Source organism: Vipera berus (genome assembly GCF_964194415.1).
Source record: "Vipera berus genome assembly, chromosome: 5".
In the NCBI taxonomy this organism is placed as follows: domain Eukaryota; kingdom Metazoa; phylum Chordata; class Lepidosauria; order Squamata; family Viperidae; genus Vipera; species Vipera berus.
In genome coordinates, this window is record NC_138207.1 from 22,445,249 (window position 1) to 22,464,493 (window position 19,245).

A 19,245-nucleotide genomic window follows, 5' to 3' on the forward strand; every position below is an offset into this window, starting at 1 on the left:
CAGAGATACTGTAGTGTCAGCACTTTGAAGCTTGTTGTTCGGCAGATGGTTCTTCACCCATATCTCTTCCTCAAGGGTGGTGAGTTCTTTTTATGATTTTCTTTCCTTGTCAGCCTCTTTGCGACCTACGTTCATCTCTTCTGTATATTCTCGCATTCCCTTCTTGATGCCTTGTTGGTTGGACAGTTCTTTCCTTTGCTTCTTTTTAGTGATGCCTTTACGAGCAATAAAAGGTGCTTGGATCTTTTTGACTTGCATAAATGCATTCCTCTTCACGTGGTCTGCTTCAAGCTGTTTACATCGCTCATTCCAGTAAACTTCATTATCCTTTTTTTGCTGCCCTCTGGAAAACTGTATTCAATCTTCTTTCTTTTTCCATTTGCCTGCTTACCTTGGCTGCTTTTCTTTCCTCAGCTATTTTATGGTTTCATCTGAGAGCCACTTTCACTTTTTCTCTGGTTTCTTGTGTGGTATGTGTTTTTCTGCAATTCCAATAATAGTTGATTGAGTTTCCTCCCACAGTTCATGAGGTGTCTTCTCGGCAGAGTTCAGTAGTTCAAACCTGTTTTTCACTTCTATTGCATATGTAGTAGGGATTTTGGGGACATCAAACTTCTTTGGAGGCGCTGCCTGTTTCAACTTGTTTGCCAACTTTTGCATTAAAGTCACCCAGGATGTGAACTATGTTTTTCTCAGGGCACTTGTTTCATGGACCATGGCATAAAAGCCCTCTATTTCAAGCTCTGTTGAAGCAGTCATTGGGGCATAGACTTGGGCAATTGTGATTTTGAGGGTCTTGGCACAAATTCTGAGGGTCATAATTTTGTCACTGATAGTTGAGAAGTTTTCCCCTGCTCTAACAAATTACTTGCTTACAAAAATGCTATTCAATTTGTTTTCCTAGTATCATGTCCTGAATAATAGACAGTGAAGTCCTCAAGACTGGGAAAAGCCGTTGTTCGACTAATGTAGCTAACGGACACCAAGAAGATTAATTTACAATCTGATCATCTCACATTTGGCAATATCTATTTTACCCTGTCTTAATACAACACAAACATTTGTTTCTGCCACTGGCTGCCTCAGCAACTGGTATTCCTTTTGTCCTATCATTGGGCATCGGTTCAGATCCTTTCCGTAGAATTTTCTTGGCAATTTTTTTTTGCAGAGAAGTCACCAGGTCTTTTTCTAATTCTGTAACTCACTTTTCAGCACTTTTTGCCCAGGGACAGTAACTGCGTGGTCCTTGTTACCCCATAGGATCACCAAGCTGGTATGGGATTCTTTTTTGTTGTTGTTGTTGTTGTACTTTCGTCATGATTAGTGGGTTTCTTGATACTCTTAGTCTGGCTCCTTCATTGAGATCTGTCTGGCTTGTGAGATCTTTCTTTTATACTTTCTAGTGATATACCTCCAGCATACCTCTCAACCTTTATCCATAGAAGTCTATCCATAAAAGCAAACACTGCTATTAATTTTTTAATTTAATTTTAATTAATTAATTTATTAATATTTCTATACCGCCCTTCTCCCGAAGGACTCAGGGCGGTGTACAGGGCAAGAATAAAACACAAAGCTACAAAAATTAAAAAGTAATTAAATACATGCCCATAAAAAACAATAAATACATTAATAAAACCCCAATAAAATGATAGTAAAAACCCCACCAATCCCCCCTCAGGCCAGGCCGGCTTGTTCGAACAGGTATGTTTTCAGATCGCGGCGAAAGGAGCGAAGATCGGGCGCCGTCCGGAGCTCAACCCGTATATAATTTTATTATAACTTCTGATTCCATTTTTCAAAATTATCCTTCAGCATTTTCAATGTTATAATATTTTGCATCATTCTGTAACTGTTTAGTCAGTTTTAGAGATGCTTCTGCTTTAAGTTAAAGCCTTTGGTTCCCTCTAGTGCCCATCTTTTGAAATGGTTTATCTCTTTTATATTTAAAACATGTCAACTTTCCCACAAATAGGATTCTTAAAAGTAATTCTAAACTAGTGTGTCAAATTTATCTGGATCCTTAATCCATTTATAACTTTCTAAAATCAAAGTCTTTTTGCTGTTTATTTCATTTTTTTTAAAGTTCCTAAGCTTGTAGTAAAATTTTTCTTTCATTAAGAATTGAAGAAACTCACCTGGTATTTTCAGATTTGTTGATCCAGTGGTTTCTAATACTGAAAATGAGTTAATAAGTAATTTCTGAATGTGATTAGAAAAGGAACTACATGAGTGTAGTGTCCTTCTAAAGGTATTGATTGTGTTTTGAGCAAGATGGTCATCCTTATCTGGGGACAAGTTAGTGTTGAAGTTGAATTGATTAGAACAGAGGTGTCAAACTAGCGGCCCACGGGCCAGATGTGCCATGTGCAGGCCACGCCCACCCCGGCTCCACAAAGGCAAAAAACATTGCGATACGCCATGATACGTCACGTGACACAATCGAGTTTGACAGCCGTGGATAAGAGCAGGGCTTTTCAACCTTTTCACCCATTGTACCACTTTTAGGATATGGCAGTATCCGAGTACCACCAGTCGCCTAGCAAGGTGTCAAAAACTTGATGACCCCCCCCCGAAAAGGAAAAAAGTGATGAAGTACAGATAGTCCTCGACTTACAACAGTTCACTTAGTGACTGTTCAAAGTTACAGTGGCACTGAAAAAATTTCCCCCCCAAGCCACAGCCGAGCAAGACACCTGCCTGCCCGCCTGGAGGCGCTCTTCTTCCTGTCCGAGAGTTTCATTGTTATGAGCATTTCTGTTGAGGATTGGCAGCAGGGGTGGGGTGCGGGGGGTGTTTGGTTTTTAATTCTCCCCGTCTGCTGGGTGGTTGCAGCAGGTTTTGGTCACTTCACATGACCCTGGGACACTGTGACCGTCATAAATATGAATCAGTTGCCAAGCATCTGAATGTAAATCACAAAACCCTGGAGATGCTGCAACATTCCAGCTGATCAGCGCTTCTTCTGGGCTCAGCAGAAGTGCCGGGATCAGTGCTGAACTCCAGCTGGATCCTGGCGCTGATCCTGGTGCTTCCGCTGAGCCCTGACAGCCCTGCAGCTCCAGCCGTCTCTCACTCAGGCTTGTGCGGTGCTGCCACTGGTTCAGCTCATTCCCCTTCCCAGCTACCACTTTTCTAGGATGGTTGCGTACCACCTGCCAGGCGCCAATGTACCACAGGTGGTACCCGTACCACTGGTTGAAAAGCCCTGGATTAGAGTCTTGCATATAGGCTTGAATAAATTTTCTGTGCTTCAACTTAATGGGTGGTGCTGATTCTTTGCACTTGATAACAGCAAAAGTAAAGTAAAACCTGGGCATTAAAGTTATAATACTAAGTGAATGCTGGCTCTGTGATGAAATCTCAGAGTGGCAGAGGTAGCGTCTTGTGCATTATTAGCTGCATATGGCAATTGCTCACTCTACAATCTTGGGTGACAAAAAGTTATTCCAATGTTTATAACATTCTACTTGTCCCTTGCTTGTCTATTAATATGCCATCTGTATTTAATCAGTCATGTGACATACTTCACAATCTTTGTTTTAGTACAGTTTATGTTCAGCCAGACTCCTAATCTGACTTATATCTGTGAAAACAAACAACATTTTCATAAAGCAAAAAAGAGGGTCCTTTGCCAGGCAACCTTACAGGGTGATAATGCTGCTGTGAAAAGGCAAGATATATAATTAAATAATTTGCATAGATGTTAAATAATCATGGAACTAACAAGTAACCTTGCTCAATGCATTTTTTTTATTATGGATCCTATGTGACAGTTTGTCTCTAATACTGGAATGGGTATCACCACACAAATGATAAATTAACAAAAGGAGCTGTCTGACAACACTAATTTCACTCAGTAAGATTCACCCATATCTTAACAACAAATCAATTGCTGATTTGAAATCTGCCAAAGCAACTTACTGAGCTGTCTTGGAAATTGACTTTCCTTTTTTACTCAGTGGGGTAGAATAAAAATCTGACTGTTTTGTTTGATGCTTGATTGCTCATCTAATAAAGTGTTACATTACTGAATTTAATCTTGAGATATCAGCAATAGATTATTAACAGAATCTGTTTCTGAAAATTTCCTTAACAGCTTGATTAGATCTCCTTCCCCTTAATAGGAATAATGATGGTTAAATTCCAATCTTTGGTTATGACTATAGCATGATCTGTGGCAGTAAAAAGTGGTAAATAGGCTACCATTCATATGTCTGCTTTAAGAATATCTGTGTGAATCAGGTCATTGCCCGGGGCTATTCAAATTGACATAGTTTAATCAATTCAGGGATCTTTTCACTGTAACCTGTGGTCAATATTTAGCAGTTTCCAAGTCAAACACAAACTTGGGCAGGAGAAACAACACTTGCAAAGGGAACCTAGAATAATTTTGGATGATTTGGCTTGTTCTTTTGCCAGGCCACTTCCAATCATTCCAAAATTTAGTCCTGTCAAGCATGCTTCTGCCTCCACATTTTCAATTTTTATTTATTCTTTTTAACTGGACACTTATAAATAGGAGGAAGAAATAGATAGAAGACATGCACATCTATATGATTTGCAAGTTTTTAACAGATATATCCCTCATGTCAAGTCATTTTTAGGGGTTTAGATTAGAGACGTAGGATGTAGAAGCTAAATTATTGATTCCTGTTGGTCTTTGATCTGTCAAAAGAAAAAAAAATGAACCTAACCCTAGGGCACTGATGTAAGGTTTTGCACTTCCCAAATTTAGAAAAGTTATTTTCATAACTCATATTTGAATTGGCTTTAGGAAAAATAGCAATATAAACAAAGCAAGCAAGTAGCATTAAACCTTACAGCCACTTGTATATGGCATTAGTGCATAGAGGATCTCTAGTGACATTTATATATAATTTGATACAGATCCAAGTGGTATTTCCCTCGTTTGGCCTGCCTTTGTCAATGTTTTGTTTTTTAAAAATGTGATAGGGGAGTGAATAAAATTTCCATCATATTCAGACCCTTTGTGTTTATTCTGTGCTGTCTCAAAACTCAAATTTATCTGACCTCATTATTTGGTTTAGTTACTGAAGCTCTGGTGGGCTGCTGTGGATCAGTTGTTAGGTACCCTGCTGCTCTGATGGAGATTTTAAACTCCTGGGCTTGTTCCATGACATGTTTTGCCCTTCAGCTTTATCTTTTATTCCTTCTCTATTACAATAATATTTCTGCATTGGAAATAATATGCTAGTTGAAAGAGAACATCAGAGCTCAGCAAGATTTCCAATGAAGATGTCATCGTCAATTTTGATGCAGCATGGAACATAGCTAACTAGCTATTAGCTGCTTCTACTTCAGGGTACATGGGAAGGACCCCATAGGTATTTGTATGTCATCCAATCTTCCATACAAATCACAGTGCCATTTTTACCTCATGCTGCAGGGTTCTTTAATATATACAAAGTAAAAGCAATCACTACCTATAACCAACTTCTGCTTTTATGCATTTAGGTGGAACAAACAATAATCACGTGTTAACAGATCATGAGCTGATGATTCTTGCAATGAAAATGGGTAAAGACTGGAAAGTCATTGGTATTGGATGCCTGAAGTTGACCTTGCAAGATATCGAACAGATTGAGGCAAAGGAAGAAGATGTTAATATGTATAAATGTATGATGCTGCGGAAGTGGAGAGATTCTGAACAGAATAATGGAACAGCCCATAATTTATATAAATGTCTTGATGGTCAGGCATCCCACGAGGTGCTAGAAATCCTGAAAGGTATCCTTGCATCCTATGTAATCAAAAATTTGTGAGGTTTTTTTTGTTTTGTTATTTTTTATAAATACAGAATCAGGACCCAGCATAAGAAATTTGATCCTACAGAATATATTGTCATATTAGTGCCCAATTTCTCCTTGTTGATATGAAGAACTTATTCACCTTTAGGTAAAAAAGGTAAAGTTTCCCCCGCACATGCGTGCTAGTCGTTTCCAACTCTAGGGGCTGGTGCTCATCTCCGTTTCAAAGCCGAAGAGCCAGCGCTTGTCCAAGGACGTCTCCGTGGTCATGTGGCTGGCATGACTAGACGCCAAAGGCACACGGAACGCTGTTACCTTCCCCACCGTAGTGGTCCCTATTTTTCTACTTGCATTTTTTACGTGCTTTCGAACTGGTAGGTTGGCAGAAGCTGGGACGAGTAACAGGCGCTCACTCTGCTACGCGGCACTCGGGATTCGACCCGCCAAACTGCTGATCTTCTGATCGACAAGCTCAGCGTCCTAACCCCCTGAGCCACCGCGTCCCTTTAAGACTTTGTTAATTCATTTATTTGATTTGTTCCCTCTGCAAACATATTATTCTTGGATATTTAGAACAAAAATATTAATGAAGTAAAAAAAAATCCTACAAATGCTCCAATATAAAATAAAGAAACCCATGCATACATCAGCACCATTTCAGTTACTGTAGACCTACAGAACAATCGTCCAAAAAGCAACCATTTTGGGGAGAGTCTACTATTAACCAGGAAGTTCCTAACATAGATTCAGCCCCCATGAAACAATAGTGGTATGCCTCATTCCTCCTCCCCATTTGATAGTGCAGGACCAAAAGCAGTTTCTCTTCGGATGCAAAGCCCAATTCCAGCTGGAGGAGATAGTCCTGGTGTCAAGCTGTGTAGGATTTTATAGATCAAAGCCAGCACTTTGAATTTCACTGAAAGCAAATAGGAAGCTAATAAAGGGTCTGATTATATGGTTGGGGTAGAAATATTGCCTGGTACCATATTCAAAATTATTAGAAGCTTCTGAATGTCTTTCAGAAGAAGCCCCATGTAGAACTCATAGCAGTTGATCCCAACTAGGATCACTTCCATGTTAAAATCAGACAAACCAATTTGCCACCTTTCTTGCTTAACTCCAGTATCATAACAGCCTCTTCTGTTCCATTTGGTATTGATGTTTATAACTTGCTACATCTTTTATAATGAGTAACTGGGATGTTGCTGTAGAACAGATTTCCCCATTCTGAAAATGTTGAGTACTATGTCCCAACAAATTCAACTCATTCTGTATTTATATGTAATCTTTCTTAGCGATTACAATTGGGATTATCAATTTGATAGTTAAGTGAAGTATTTGTTAAGTGAAATGAGCTTGCTTCAGCATTCTTTTGCTTTATTGAACCGTAAAGGAGAAAATACAGGGATTGGTTGTCAAATTGCTGCAACTGCAAATGGTTGCTAAACAAAGCAGTCGCTAAATGAGGACTACCTGTAGTAGGCCTCTACACATTTCAACAGAGATTTCAAAGTAGCAGACCTCACATGGGAATCTTTTGACATGTACACAGTTGTATTTACCTAAATTCCAAGTACTGCCTAATTTTACTACTTTATTTTTTTCCAGGTTTTTTGCCGCAAGTATGAGTTAATATGGAAACAACTTCAAACAGAAATATTGGGAATATTCTTTTGCAAATTTTCCAGTTGCCTAAAAGGAATTTTGTTGCGAACTTAGCAACACTTTAAAATTAACAAAAGAAAATGATGGACCAATTGTTGAAACTCAGGATTCAATATGGTTTGGGAAGGAAGCAAAATGAGGGGAATCGTGAACTTCTGTAAAGGCATTTCCCGCTACATTTTACTCACAGGTTCCCAGAGACATTTGCACAATCAACAACTCCATCACACCTAGGCGAACTGGTGCTTTCCCAAAATGTTTTCAGTTTTTTTTTTGTTCATTTGTTTGGATTAGGTGGGACCTTCACTTTCTGCCTTTCTTTTCTACCCACATATGAAAATCGTCAATCTGGCATAGTGTTGCAAAGGCACTTTCTAACTGTGCATGCCCCAAAATAGAAGCATTCATTACAGAACATTCATCAAATGTTCTCATTCTAAATTCTATCCCTACTGTAGCTTTTGGATCATTTTCTGGCTATCATGCTTAGAAATGAAATTTCTGGTGCCTTGCAACATGTTTGGTTTCAGTTAATGTAATAAAACTTAAGAGTTCCTCAAAAGTTTATTAGGGATTCCTCAGTGAGACAACTAATAATGCAATATTTGTTTTTTTGGAAGATATTATGGTTGTCCTAACATTCTTCTGCAAGATGCAACTGAAGGGACGTTGGATGCATTTTACTTTTTTTGTGGTATTTAAATCACTCATGGACTTTGTTCCATAGTTTTTATTTAGAGGGCTGGCAAAAAATTTAGAAATCCCCTGCTTTTTTCTTCAAAAGTATATTAAAGCAGTTCAAAATTTCTGTGAAAAAATGCTGATCTTCAGAGGATTTGTATATAGAGTGATACCAATTTGCATAAATAATTCCTGTTTTAAATAGCAGTTTGGTTTTAGTGGGAGGGGAGAAGCACTTATGAAATCCAATTGTCAAAATACAGGAAATACTTAGCCAATATTTCTCCTGAAAATGTTAGCTTGTTCCTCATTTTGTAATTTTGTGAGTACCTTATGCACTCTTCAACAGATGAGTGCCATGCTTGTTGTTGTTAGCTGCGAACTCGTGTCCGACCCATCGCAACACCATGTACAATGTTCTTCCAGGCCTTCCTGTCCTCTACCATCTTCTGGAGTCCATTTAAGCTCACGCCTACTGCCTCAGTGACTCCATCTAGCCACCTCATTCTCTGTCGTCCCCTTCTTCTATTGTCCTCAATCTTTCCCAGCATTAGGCTCTTCTCCAGTGAGTCCTTCCTTCTCATTAGGTGGCCAAAATATTTGAGTTTCAACTTCAGGATCTGGCCTTCTAAAGAGCAGTCAGGGTTGATCTCCTCTAGGACTGACCAGTTTGATCGCCTTGCAGTCCAAGGGACTCGCAGGAGTCTTCTCCAGCACCATAGTTCAAAGGCTTCAATTCTTTGGCGCTCAGCCTTTCTTATGGTCCAACTTTCACTGCCATACATTGCAACTGGGAAGACCATAGCCTTGACTATACGCACTTTTGTTGACAGGGTGATGTCTCTGCTTTTTAGTGTGCTGTCTAGATTTGTCATTGCTTTCCTCCCAAGGAGCAAGCGTCTTTTAATTTCTTGGCTACAGTCCCCATCTGCAGCGATCTTGGAGCCCAGGAAAATAAAATCTGTCACTACCTCCATTTCTTCTCCATCTATTTGCCAGGAATTGAGAGGGCCAGATGCCATGATCTTGGTTTTCTTAATGTTAAGTTTCAACCCAAGTTTTGCACTCTCCTTCACCCGCAACAAGAGGCTCTTTAGTTCTTCTTCACTTTCTGCCATTAGAGTGGCATTAGAGTGCCATGCTAAACCTAGCCAAATTGAAATTAGCCCCATTTTCAAGAAGACAAATAATTAACCCTAGGCTAAAAGGAAATCACTTTGTCTAAGGAACTAAAAAGCAAGGTGTAGGTGAAGTCTGAACTAACACAAAATCAATCTTTTTAAATCCACAGATTCAACAACAACAGCAATAATAAGTTGTAAGGGAGCTTGGAGGTAATCTAGTCCAACCCCTTGCTCAGGCAGGAAACCTATACCATTTCAGACAAATGGCTTTCCAGTCTCTTCTTAAAAACTTCCAATGTTGGAGCATTCACCAATTCTAGAGGCAGGTTGTTCCTCTGGTTAATTGTTCTGTCAGGAAGATTCTCCTTAGTTCTAGTTTGCTTCTCTCCTTGATTAGTTTCCATCCATTGCTGCTTCTCCTGCCTTCAGGCGCTTTGGAAAATAGCTTGATTCCCTCTTCTTTGTGGCAGCCCCTGAGATATTGGAACACTGCTATCATGTCCCCCCTCATCCTTCTCTTCATTAAACTAGACATAACGAATTCCAGCAACCATCCCTTATATGTTTTAGCCTCCAGTCCCCTAATCATCTTTGTTGCTCTTCTCTGTACTCTTTCTAGAGTCTCAACATCTTTTTTACATCGTGGTGACCAAAACTGGATGCAGTATTCCAAGTGTGGCCTTACCAAGGCATTGTAAAGTGGTATTAGTACTTCACATGATCTTGATTCTATCCCTCTGTTAATGCAACCTAGCACTGTGTTGGCCTTTTTGGCAGCTGCACCACACTGCTGGCTCATATTTAAGTGATTGTCCACTAGGACTCTGAGATCCCTCTCACACTTACTACTATTGAGCAAGGTACCCCCTATACTATACCTATAGATTTGGTTTTTCTTGCCTAAATGTAGAACCTTGCTTTTTTCACCATTGAATTTCATTTTGTCAGATAGCGCCCAGTGTTCAAGTCTGTCCAGATCCTCCTGTATCTTAAGCCTGTCTTCTAGTGTGTTGGCTATTCCTGCCAGCTTGGTGTCATCTGCAAATTTGATGAGTTCCCCATCTATTCCCTCGTTCAAATTGTTGATGAAGATGTTGAAGAGCACTGGGCCCAGAACAGAGCGCTGGAGCACACCACTACACACTTCCCTCCGTGTAGATGTGGTTTCATTGAGGACCACATGCTGAGTACGGCCAGTCAGCCAGCTATGAATTGATCTGGTGGTGATGCTGTCTAACCCACATTTTTCTATCTTATCAAGTAGTAGGTTGTGATCTACTTTATCAAATGCCTTACTGAAGTCCAAGTAAATTATATCCACAGCATTCCTCAGATCCACTAATTTTGTCACTTGATCAAAGAATGCAATAAGATTTGTCTGGCATTCTTTTCCAGAATCTTCCCAGGTATTGAGGTCAGGCTGATAGGTCTATAATTTCCTGGATCCATTTTTTTCCTTTTTTGAATATGGGAACTACATCAACTCTTTCCCAGTCCTCTGGTAGTTCCTCAGTGCTCCAGGATCTTTGAAGAATATAGTTCAGTGGTTCCGAGATCACATCTGCCAGTTCTTTAAGAACCTTTGAGTGTAATCCATCTGATCCTGGTGATTTGAACTCGTCTAGGCTGGACAGGTGCTCACTTACCATTTTCTTGCCTATCTTAACTTGTGTTTCTATTCTGTTTTTTATGTCACTATTTTTGATAGGTTGGTCTGTTTTTTCCCTTTGTGTAAAGACAGATGCAAAAAATGAGTTAAATAGTTCTGCTTTCTCCCTGTTGGTTGTCACCTTCTTGCCACTTTCACCCACTAATGGACCAGTCATTTCCTTCACTTTTTTCTTGTTTTTTACATGTTGAAAGAAGCTTTTTTGGTTATTTTTGACTTTGGCCACAATCCTTAGTTCATTTTGAGCCTTAGCTTTTCTCACTTCATCTTTGCAGGCTTGGACTATTTGCTGATATTCTGACTTATGTTATGTGCCCCTCTTTCCACTTTCTATACTTGTCCTTTTTGTCTTTTAATTTATCAGAGAGTTCTTTATGCAGCTGTGCTGGTTTCTTTTGAGAGCTGTTATTTTTCCTCTTTGTTGGTATTATGCTAGACTGGGCTTTTATTATCTCACTTTTCAAAATTTCCCAAGCTTCTTGAGTTGTTTTCCCCTTGAGGATTCTCATCCATGGAATCCTTCCAAAGCCCTCTCTACGTTTATTGAAATTAGCTCTCTTAAAGTCCAAGACTTTAGTTTGTGTTCTATTGCTTGTGCTTCCATAATGTTGAATTCCAATATTGCATGATCACTTCCTCCTAAGGTTCCTGTGGCTTCAACACCTTCTATCATTTCATCTCTGTTAGTGAGAATTAGATCCAAAATGGCTAATCCCCTAGTTCCCTTCTCTACTTTTTGGGAGACGGACTTGTCTGCTAGGTTTGTCAGGAATCTGTTTGATCTTCCACTTAGTGCAGAGTTTGTCTCCCAGTTGATGCCAGGGCAATTAATGTCCCCCATTACTATTGTGAAGTGCTTCCTATATACCTTAGTTAGCTGACTAGCAAAAAGTTCATATATTTCCTCTGTTTGGTTGGCTGGCCTATAGTATACACCTATGGCAATGTCATTTCCCCCCCCTTTTATATTGACCCAAATGCATTCAAGACAGTTTTCATCATTGTTGTGCTCTATTTCTGTAGAGATGTAGTTATTTCTTATATAGAGAGCAACTCCACCTCTTTTATTTGGTCTGTTTCTTTTAAATAATTGAAATCCCTCTAGCTTTGTGTTCCATTTGTGGGTTTTATCCCACCATGTTTCCGTATTGGCAACAATATCATATCTGCCCTCATTTACCTGAATTTCTAGTTCACCCTGTTTGCTGTTCATACTCTGTGCATTGGTGTATAGACATTTGAGTCCTTTATGACTGACCCTGTGTTTACTTTCTCCAAAACCTGTGTGGTGTCTAAGTTCCCCTATTGTCTTACCACCTATCTGGTTAGTGCACTGTGTGTGGCACTTGCTATTAAAAGCTTGATTTTGCTTGACAGCAAGGTTGATATTGTTGTCCACACACACATCTATGTTACATGCACTGATAGCCCTATAATTTTTAGATTGCCGGGGACAGGGATGTTCTGTCCCTGCTGTTTAGTTTAAATATTCCTCCAGAAAATCTGTGAATTTATAGCCAAGAAACTCAGTCCCTTTCATTGATGGATGCAAACCATCTCTTTTGTACATTTTTTCATTGGACCAGCTACTGACATCGTGACTAATATATCCAAAGCCTTCCCCTTTACACCACTCCTTTAACCACATATTGAATTGTGCTATATGCTGGTCTTTTCCATTTTGCTCCTTATACACTCGTAAAACCTCTGAAAAAGTAAGCCTACAGCCTATTTTGCTAAGTTCCTGCCCCAAGCTCTGGAAATCATTCTGCACAGAGAGTACATCTTTTTGGGACAGATCGTTACTGCCAAGATGTACAATAGCCTCCACATCACAGTCCTTGCTGGCATTCTTGATTATTTTAGAAATACGTTTCTTGTCCCTACTGGCAGTAGCACCTGGAAGACACCTGACCTCTTTCGAAACCTCTGTGTCCTTTCCTAAATTTACATCCCTTATAATTGAATCACCAACCAGAAGGTGGCTTCTCTTTTTGGATGCCTTTCTGTTCTTGCATGACTGATATGTAATACCTGATTCGCACTTCTCCCTGTTGAAAACAAGTTGTTCATCTCAGACTACGATCCCCTGTTTATTTGAGTTATCATCACAAATACCTTTCCTTGTCTCCTTAATGTCCCTATTAAGGTCAGCAAGGGCACTGTATCTGTTGTGCAGAGACACAGCGAAAGGTTTGTGTTTATGGTTCACAGCTCTTACCCTGTCAGATTCCACGGTTGTCCATATTGCCCTTCTGCAGGATCTTTGTGGTAGAAGGGGCTGATAGCGCGGAGGCTCAATAGAAGGGCCGAACTGGACACCTAATTTCTGCCTGAAGAGCACAGATTACAGACCCTAGATAAATAATCTGTCCTTGTAGACTAGTGATTTGTTTACAGATAGGACCATTTCCAAGTTTGAAAAGGTACTGCGAAAGACAGCTGCAAAACAAGTGTTGCACTGAACTAAGCCAGACATTCTTAGATATAAGGAATCTCAGGTGCACTTGGTCTGAATGTACCACTGCTGTTTTTTATTTTTAGTAGTGCGCGGGCTGCTACTTTTCTGCTCCAGCCTCCACAAACTTACAGATTGTAGCACTTCCCAGCAAGCTCTGGGCAGTTTAAATGCAGTTTAAATGCAATGGAGATCCAATCAGATCCAAGCAGCAGGTTCTCAGCTACTTTTCTGCTCCAGCCTCCACAAACTTACAGATTGTCAGGTCTTATTTTGTGAGTGACTTCTCTGCTGATGTTCAGAGAAAAATGGCTTAGGCAAGAAACTGAAGACCAGCTATGTGGTTTCAGGGCTAAATGATACTGCTTTTGTAAACCATGTTGAAATAGAAAAGATGTAAAAAAACCAAACAAACAGAAAAACAAATGCCCAGGTAAAACAGATGGAGAATAACCCTATTACTACTTACCTCCTTTTAAAATCTGACGAGTGTCCATGATGCCCTTTTTTTTTTTTTGCTTTTCCTGCATGGCCAAGAATGTTTTAGTGATCTGTTGTTAGGGTAGCCAAAGCTGGCCTGCAAAATTTCAGGAACTATGAAAATGGTGTAAAGAGAGACAAAGGACAAAACTAACTCTTTGCTGACATCTACTGATTGGTTGGATTTTTGCAGTCTAGATACAGTGATCTTAACTCTTTCCACAGCACTATTATAAGTTACTTTGGATATAAAAACATTGTGGGACATTTTCTATCATGCCAATTCGCTTTTGTCATGTTTTAACATTTTCGACAAAAATCAGGAATTCCAGAACTTGGCCTAGAGCATCATGTTGGAAACCCTAGGAATGTCTGAATGAAAATGAGGACTAAAATCTTTTTGAAAGTGCACAATTTTGCACTCCATAATCCAAAAGCATTTTACAAATACTTTTGCAGAATTATATGTATCGAATTGCTATTTACTTAAGTATATTTTTCTAAAAGTTTCTCTGTATTGGTGGATACGTTTGATGATATAATTTTTCATCCCCAGAAATGTAGCAAATCCACTTCTCAATGAAACTTTGGCCCTAAAAATTAATCTTGTAATCACAAAAGGATATTTTGCCATGTAAAATGCATCAAATTACATAAGATACCTCAGATTTTTTTTTAAAAAAAAATCTTTTTAATGTAGCATTAGATTTAATTTCAGAACTAGGTAGAATGTATATACTGGTCCATAAATGTTTCTTGTGAGAGAAGGAAATTAATGATATGTTGGTTTAAATAGATTGTATTTTGTATTTCTTTTATAATTCATTAAAATTAAATACATGTACATGCCAGTGTGCAGTCTTATTTATACTGAAGCAGTCTACATAGTCATTGATGCTAGGCCAACTATGTTTTGCACTTTCTCAAAAGCTTTCTTTCCCTAACAACGAAACTTCTCTTTCTTTCTTGTTTTCTGGATGTTTGAGATTTCTTTTTTGGAATTTCTCATTATAGCACTTTGGAGCTTATTTGAAGACAAGCATAACTTTATTTTGGTTATTGACCAATAAAAGTACAATCAATAAAAGGAACGACACAAAACTATCTCCTAAATAACAAGAACCATTAGCAACCATTTGTGGGCAAAGCTTACGCATAATGTAGTAAAATGTTGCTTCTTTTATCTTGATTTTTTAACAGATAACTAAAAGCTATCAGAGTGCCTCTGAAATTTAAATAAACCGGTGGCGTAAATCTCTGTAGAACTTGCAATATAGAAGAACATGGCCTGTGGTTTTTATGATATTTATATCACAAGGGCAACATTGGGTTTCCTATGTTTTCCTTCCTGGACAGGGATTGTGCTATTATTGGAGATAATAAAGGGGTTACTTTATTATTGGGGATAAGGTTTAATCCTAATCTTGTGTTTTACTCTTTTAATGTTAAAGCCCTTCTAGCTATCCGCATTTCAGAAAGCAGTCTATTCTAAGATACTCAAAGGGTCCTAGCACCCCAAACACCTCCAAGATGTCTAGTGGAGAAGCATTAATTGCAGCATATGTTGGTCTATTCAATAGAAGGTGTTTTTTTCCAAAGGACAACTATATTTTTTTGGTATTTTCTTTGAAAATGTGTCATTTATCGTCCAAAAAGCTTCACTTCTAACCGACCCGAGGGAATGGAAGGATTTATATTCTTTGCAGTCATCTGGTCATTAGCACTCTGAGGGTTGGTTGTTAGCTCCCTGACTGTCATTGAGGCCACTTGAGGTTTATTCAGGAGTCACCTGGATCAGAATATAAATGGGTGTGGAACTTTCTTGGGACTTCTGAAAGGACTGTGTTTTAAACAGGAGACAGGTGGTGTGGTATCCCTCCCCCTCTGCTGAGGGAGGGCTTTTCAATTTTAAACAAAGAATATAAATCCCTCCATCCCCCACCAATCAGTTAGAACTGAAGAAGCTTCTTGGATAAGAAGTGAAACTTTTTCAAAGTAAACACCGAGAAAGTACAGTTGCCTTTTGGAAAAACATCCTTGGGATAACCATGACCTGGATGATTGAGAATCTCCATAGATATATATCCAATGGCATCCACAGGGGCAATCAAACTGGGAAGATCCCATGGATGTACAAAAGAGAGGACTTTAGTTCACAGTGCTGTGACCACCATCTTGCCTGTTCAGTCCACCCCTCTTCTCCATGGATGTCACTAAGTCTACTACATGTATAGTTACTTGGCAGACCATGTTCCTTTTTTAGGATGTTTTAGTGACTACATAGGACATTCCCAACCTACAGTAGCTACCAGAGCTGAATTGGAAGTACCACGAATTCCTTGAGCAGAAGTGAGTGCAGTATAATGGTTTCTCTGTGTAGTTCATTCTGTTTATATCCTTCCTTCACAAAAAAGCATCCCATATTCATTTAAAAAACACTGTAATTAGAAACAACCCTGCCCCATGATAAATGACACCAATAAGAAAAAATAAAGCAGAAGTTAAATAAAAAACAGTGGAAATGTAAAAAGAAAGAGAAAAATGGGAGTAGAAGAAACTTTTAATCCAAATTATAAGGCCAGAAAGCAAAAGACTGGGTCTGAGCCATGAAAGCCAGCTGAGTGATTTTGCACCAGTCACTCACTCTCAGTCCAACTCACCTCTCAAGGGCCGTCGTGGGAAAATGGGAGGAAGAAGGTATGTTGGATATGTTCACTACCTTGAGTTATTTGTAAAAATAATGAAGGTGGGATATAAATAGTCAAATAAAATTAGAGGGGACTGGTGTCTTATTTAATTGCCCACAATTTGCCCTTTTATGAAGTCTAAAGAAGTATGGTGTATATGAATTTTATAATCATACTTCTGTTATAGGTATTGATATGAGTTTTGAGAAGATTACCTTCTTTTTCCTGTTTTTTAAAAGTTCTTCTCACATGTGCAATATACATTTGCACCAATGTTCCCACCCCCTGCAATCTCCTACCTCACCCCAAATGTTAAATATGGCTCTTGGCCATTAGAAAGTTGCACATATCTGGTACAAAAATCAATGAGTCTGAGAAAATAAACGTAACAAAGGCAGGATATAAACAAACAAACAAGCAAACTAAGCATCTTTTAAATGTATGGATGTGTCTTTTATTATATTTATTATTTAGCAATGAACAAACCACACTATAAGTATAATTTAGATTATAAATAAAAATTAATTTAGAAGGTATTTATATATTACATATAAATTATTTGCTTATAATTAGCCAGTATCATCAAATAATTTATCACTTGACATTAAGATTAGCATAAATCTATTACAGATCCAATTTCCTTACTTGAAAAAAAAACTTTATGAAAGGCACAAGCTGATATTTGTTAAAAAATAATTAGCAGAGAGGGGAAAAAATTGTGCATGGCACCCATGGATTCTCTATGGTTGGTGTTGCCAGTTTCTAAGAGAAAAGATGGATCTAGCTTTCCTTGCAACCATTATTCCATCTATATGGCACTGCCAAATTGGTGTTAGATGAGAACGCCTCATAGGCTACTTGGTTTCATGAATTTTACTCCTGTGATTTGCTCAGGGCATGCTACAGTGTGGAATTATCTGTGTGTGTGTGTGTGTGTGTGTGTGTGTGTGTGTGTGTGTGTATATATATGTAAAGTATTTGTCAAGGCTTTTTGAAAGCACCTTGCTAATTAACTCTTTCATTCCTGTTTTGGCCTATCTTCAAGGCTTATCCACAGGATATAGTCAACTATGACAGCTCATTATTTGTGCAAATTATTCAAGTTGCTAATAAAGAATTTTGGGAGGCCATCTCAGCCTCCCAAAATTCTTTATTAGCAACTTGAATAATTTGCATATATATATATATATATATATATATATATATATATATATATATATATATATATATATATATAATTCCATTTATATCCCGCCCTGCTCCGAAGACTCAGGGCGGCTTACAAGCTTAGCAGTTTTATTTTATATTACTAATCTTATGTCAAGGGATAAAGTTGAGAAAGATTGTGCTTGATTTTTCTCTCTTTCATAGGTAATTTAAAGTGTTTTAGGATCAATAATTCTTTTCACATAATTTAAATTTTCTTCCTTTAGTTATCATTTCTTGAGGCTTATGAGGTATGTTAAACTCCTATGGATGGTTTGAGAGAGCTGTTGCAAAATTAGCAAAGTACTGCATTGCTTCATTTGCACTTCATAATTCTCAATTAAAGGAGTCTGAGATGAGAACAGAGGTTGAACTTGGGTGTGATTGTCATTCAAAGCCTGAAAAAGATGCATAACAAAAAAAGAAAAGATTAATGCCAAATATTGAAACTAATCAGTTACAGGTCGTCCTCGACTTACAACCATTTAGTGACCATTTGAAGTTCTAGTGACACTGAAAAAATGTCTTATTCTTATTCTTCATACTTATGATTATTTTTCATCATTGCAGCATCCCTGGGATCACGTGACCAAAATTCAGATGTTTAGCAACTGGTGCATATTTATGATGGTTGCAGTGTCTGTCCTGGGATCATGTGATCATCTTTTGTGATCATCTGACAAGCAAAGTCAATGGGGAAATCAACTGATTCACTTAAGAATTGTGATTTACTTAATCACTGATTTACAACTGGTGATTTACTTAACCACTGTAGCAAGATTTCTATGGAGATTCTCAGTCATCCAGGTCATAGTTATCCCAAAGATGCTTTTTCACGAGGCAAGTGGACTTTCTTGTTTTTCTTGGAAGATGTTTCGCTCAAGATGAGAAGCGAAACGTCTTCAAAGAAAAACAAGAAAGTCCACTTGCCTTGTGAAAAAGCATCTTTGGGATAACTGTAGCAAGAAAGATCATAAAGCGGGAGAAAATTCACTCAACAACTGTCTTGCTTAGCAACAAAAGTCTTGGGCCCAATTGTAGTCGTAAGTCGAGGACTACCTATAGAAGCCCTGTTTAAAACAGTATTACCATGGTTTCACATTCACATACTGTTGAATGCATTCTGTACAAGTAAGTAAGCTTTAGGGAGAGATAACTTTGATGTTTTTGTTTAGGTTAGTTTTCTCTAGCTCCCTCTTGGGGGCCCGAAGTAGCTGAAGGTGAAACTGAACTTAAAGATGAGCAGTGTTCTTTCTTTTTCTCAGCCATCCCTTTTCTTTTTGTTCAGCTCTTGTTCTTCTCTGAACTTGCTTCATGCAACAGTTCAATACTGAGTTACATATATTCTGCACTCTTTCACTTCCTTTTTTCCCTGCCTGCCTGGGGAAGCAAGGGATGACTCTTTCCAAAAAGGTCAACTGATTTCTTTTGAAAGTAGATTAAGACTTCTATGCAAATCCGTGGCCACAAGTTGCTTGTCTCCATGATATAGGAGATTAGGGTG

General features: G+C 38.5%; 1 protein-coding gene across 1 annotated transcript in view; it reads left to right on the forward strand.

The window, feature by feature from the left end:
* The window catches only part of LOC308669356 (NACHT, LRR and PYD domains-containing protein 1b allele 5-like), a gene marked incomplete at its 5' end in the record, with an annotated part of 33,583 nt that extends 24,742 nt beyond the window's left edge, over positions 1-8,841 (forward strand). Inside the window, 2 exons of the mRNA XM_081329992.1 lie at positions 5,479-5,751; positions 7,380-8,841. Of these exons, the coding sequence (XP_081186118.1) occupies positions 5,479-5,751; positions 7,380-7,399 (293 nt within the window). The 3' untranslated portion in view covers positions 7,400-8,841. The remainder of the gene's footprint in view (positions 1-5,478; positions 5,752-7,379) is intronic.
* Between the last annotated feature and the right edge of the window lie 10,404 nt (positions 8,842-19,245).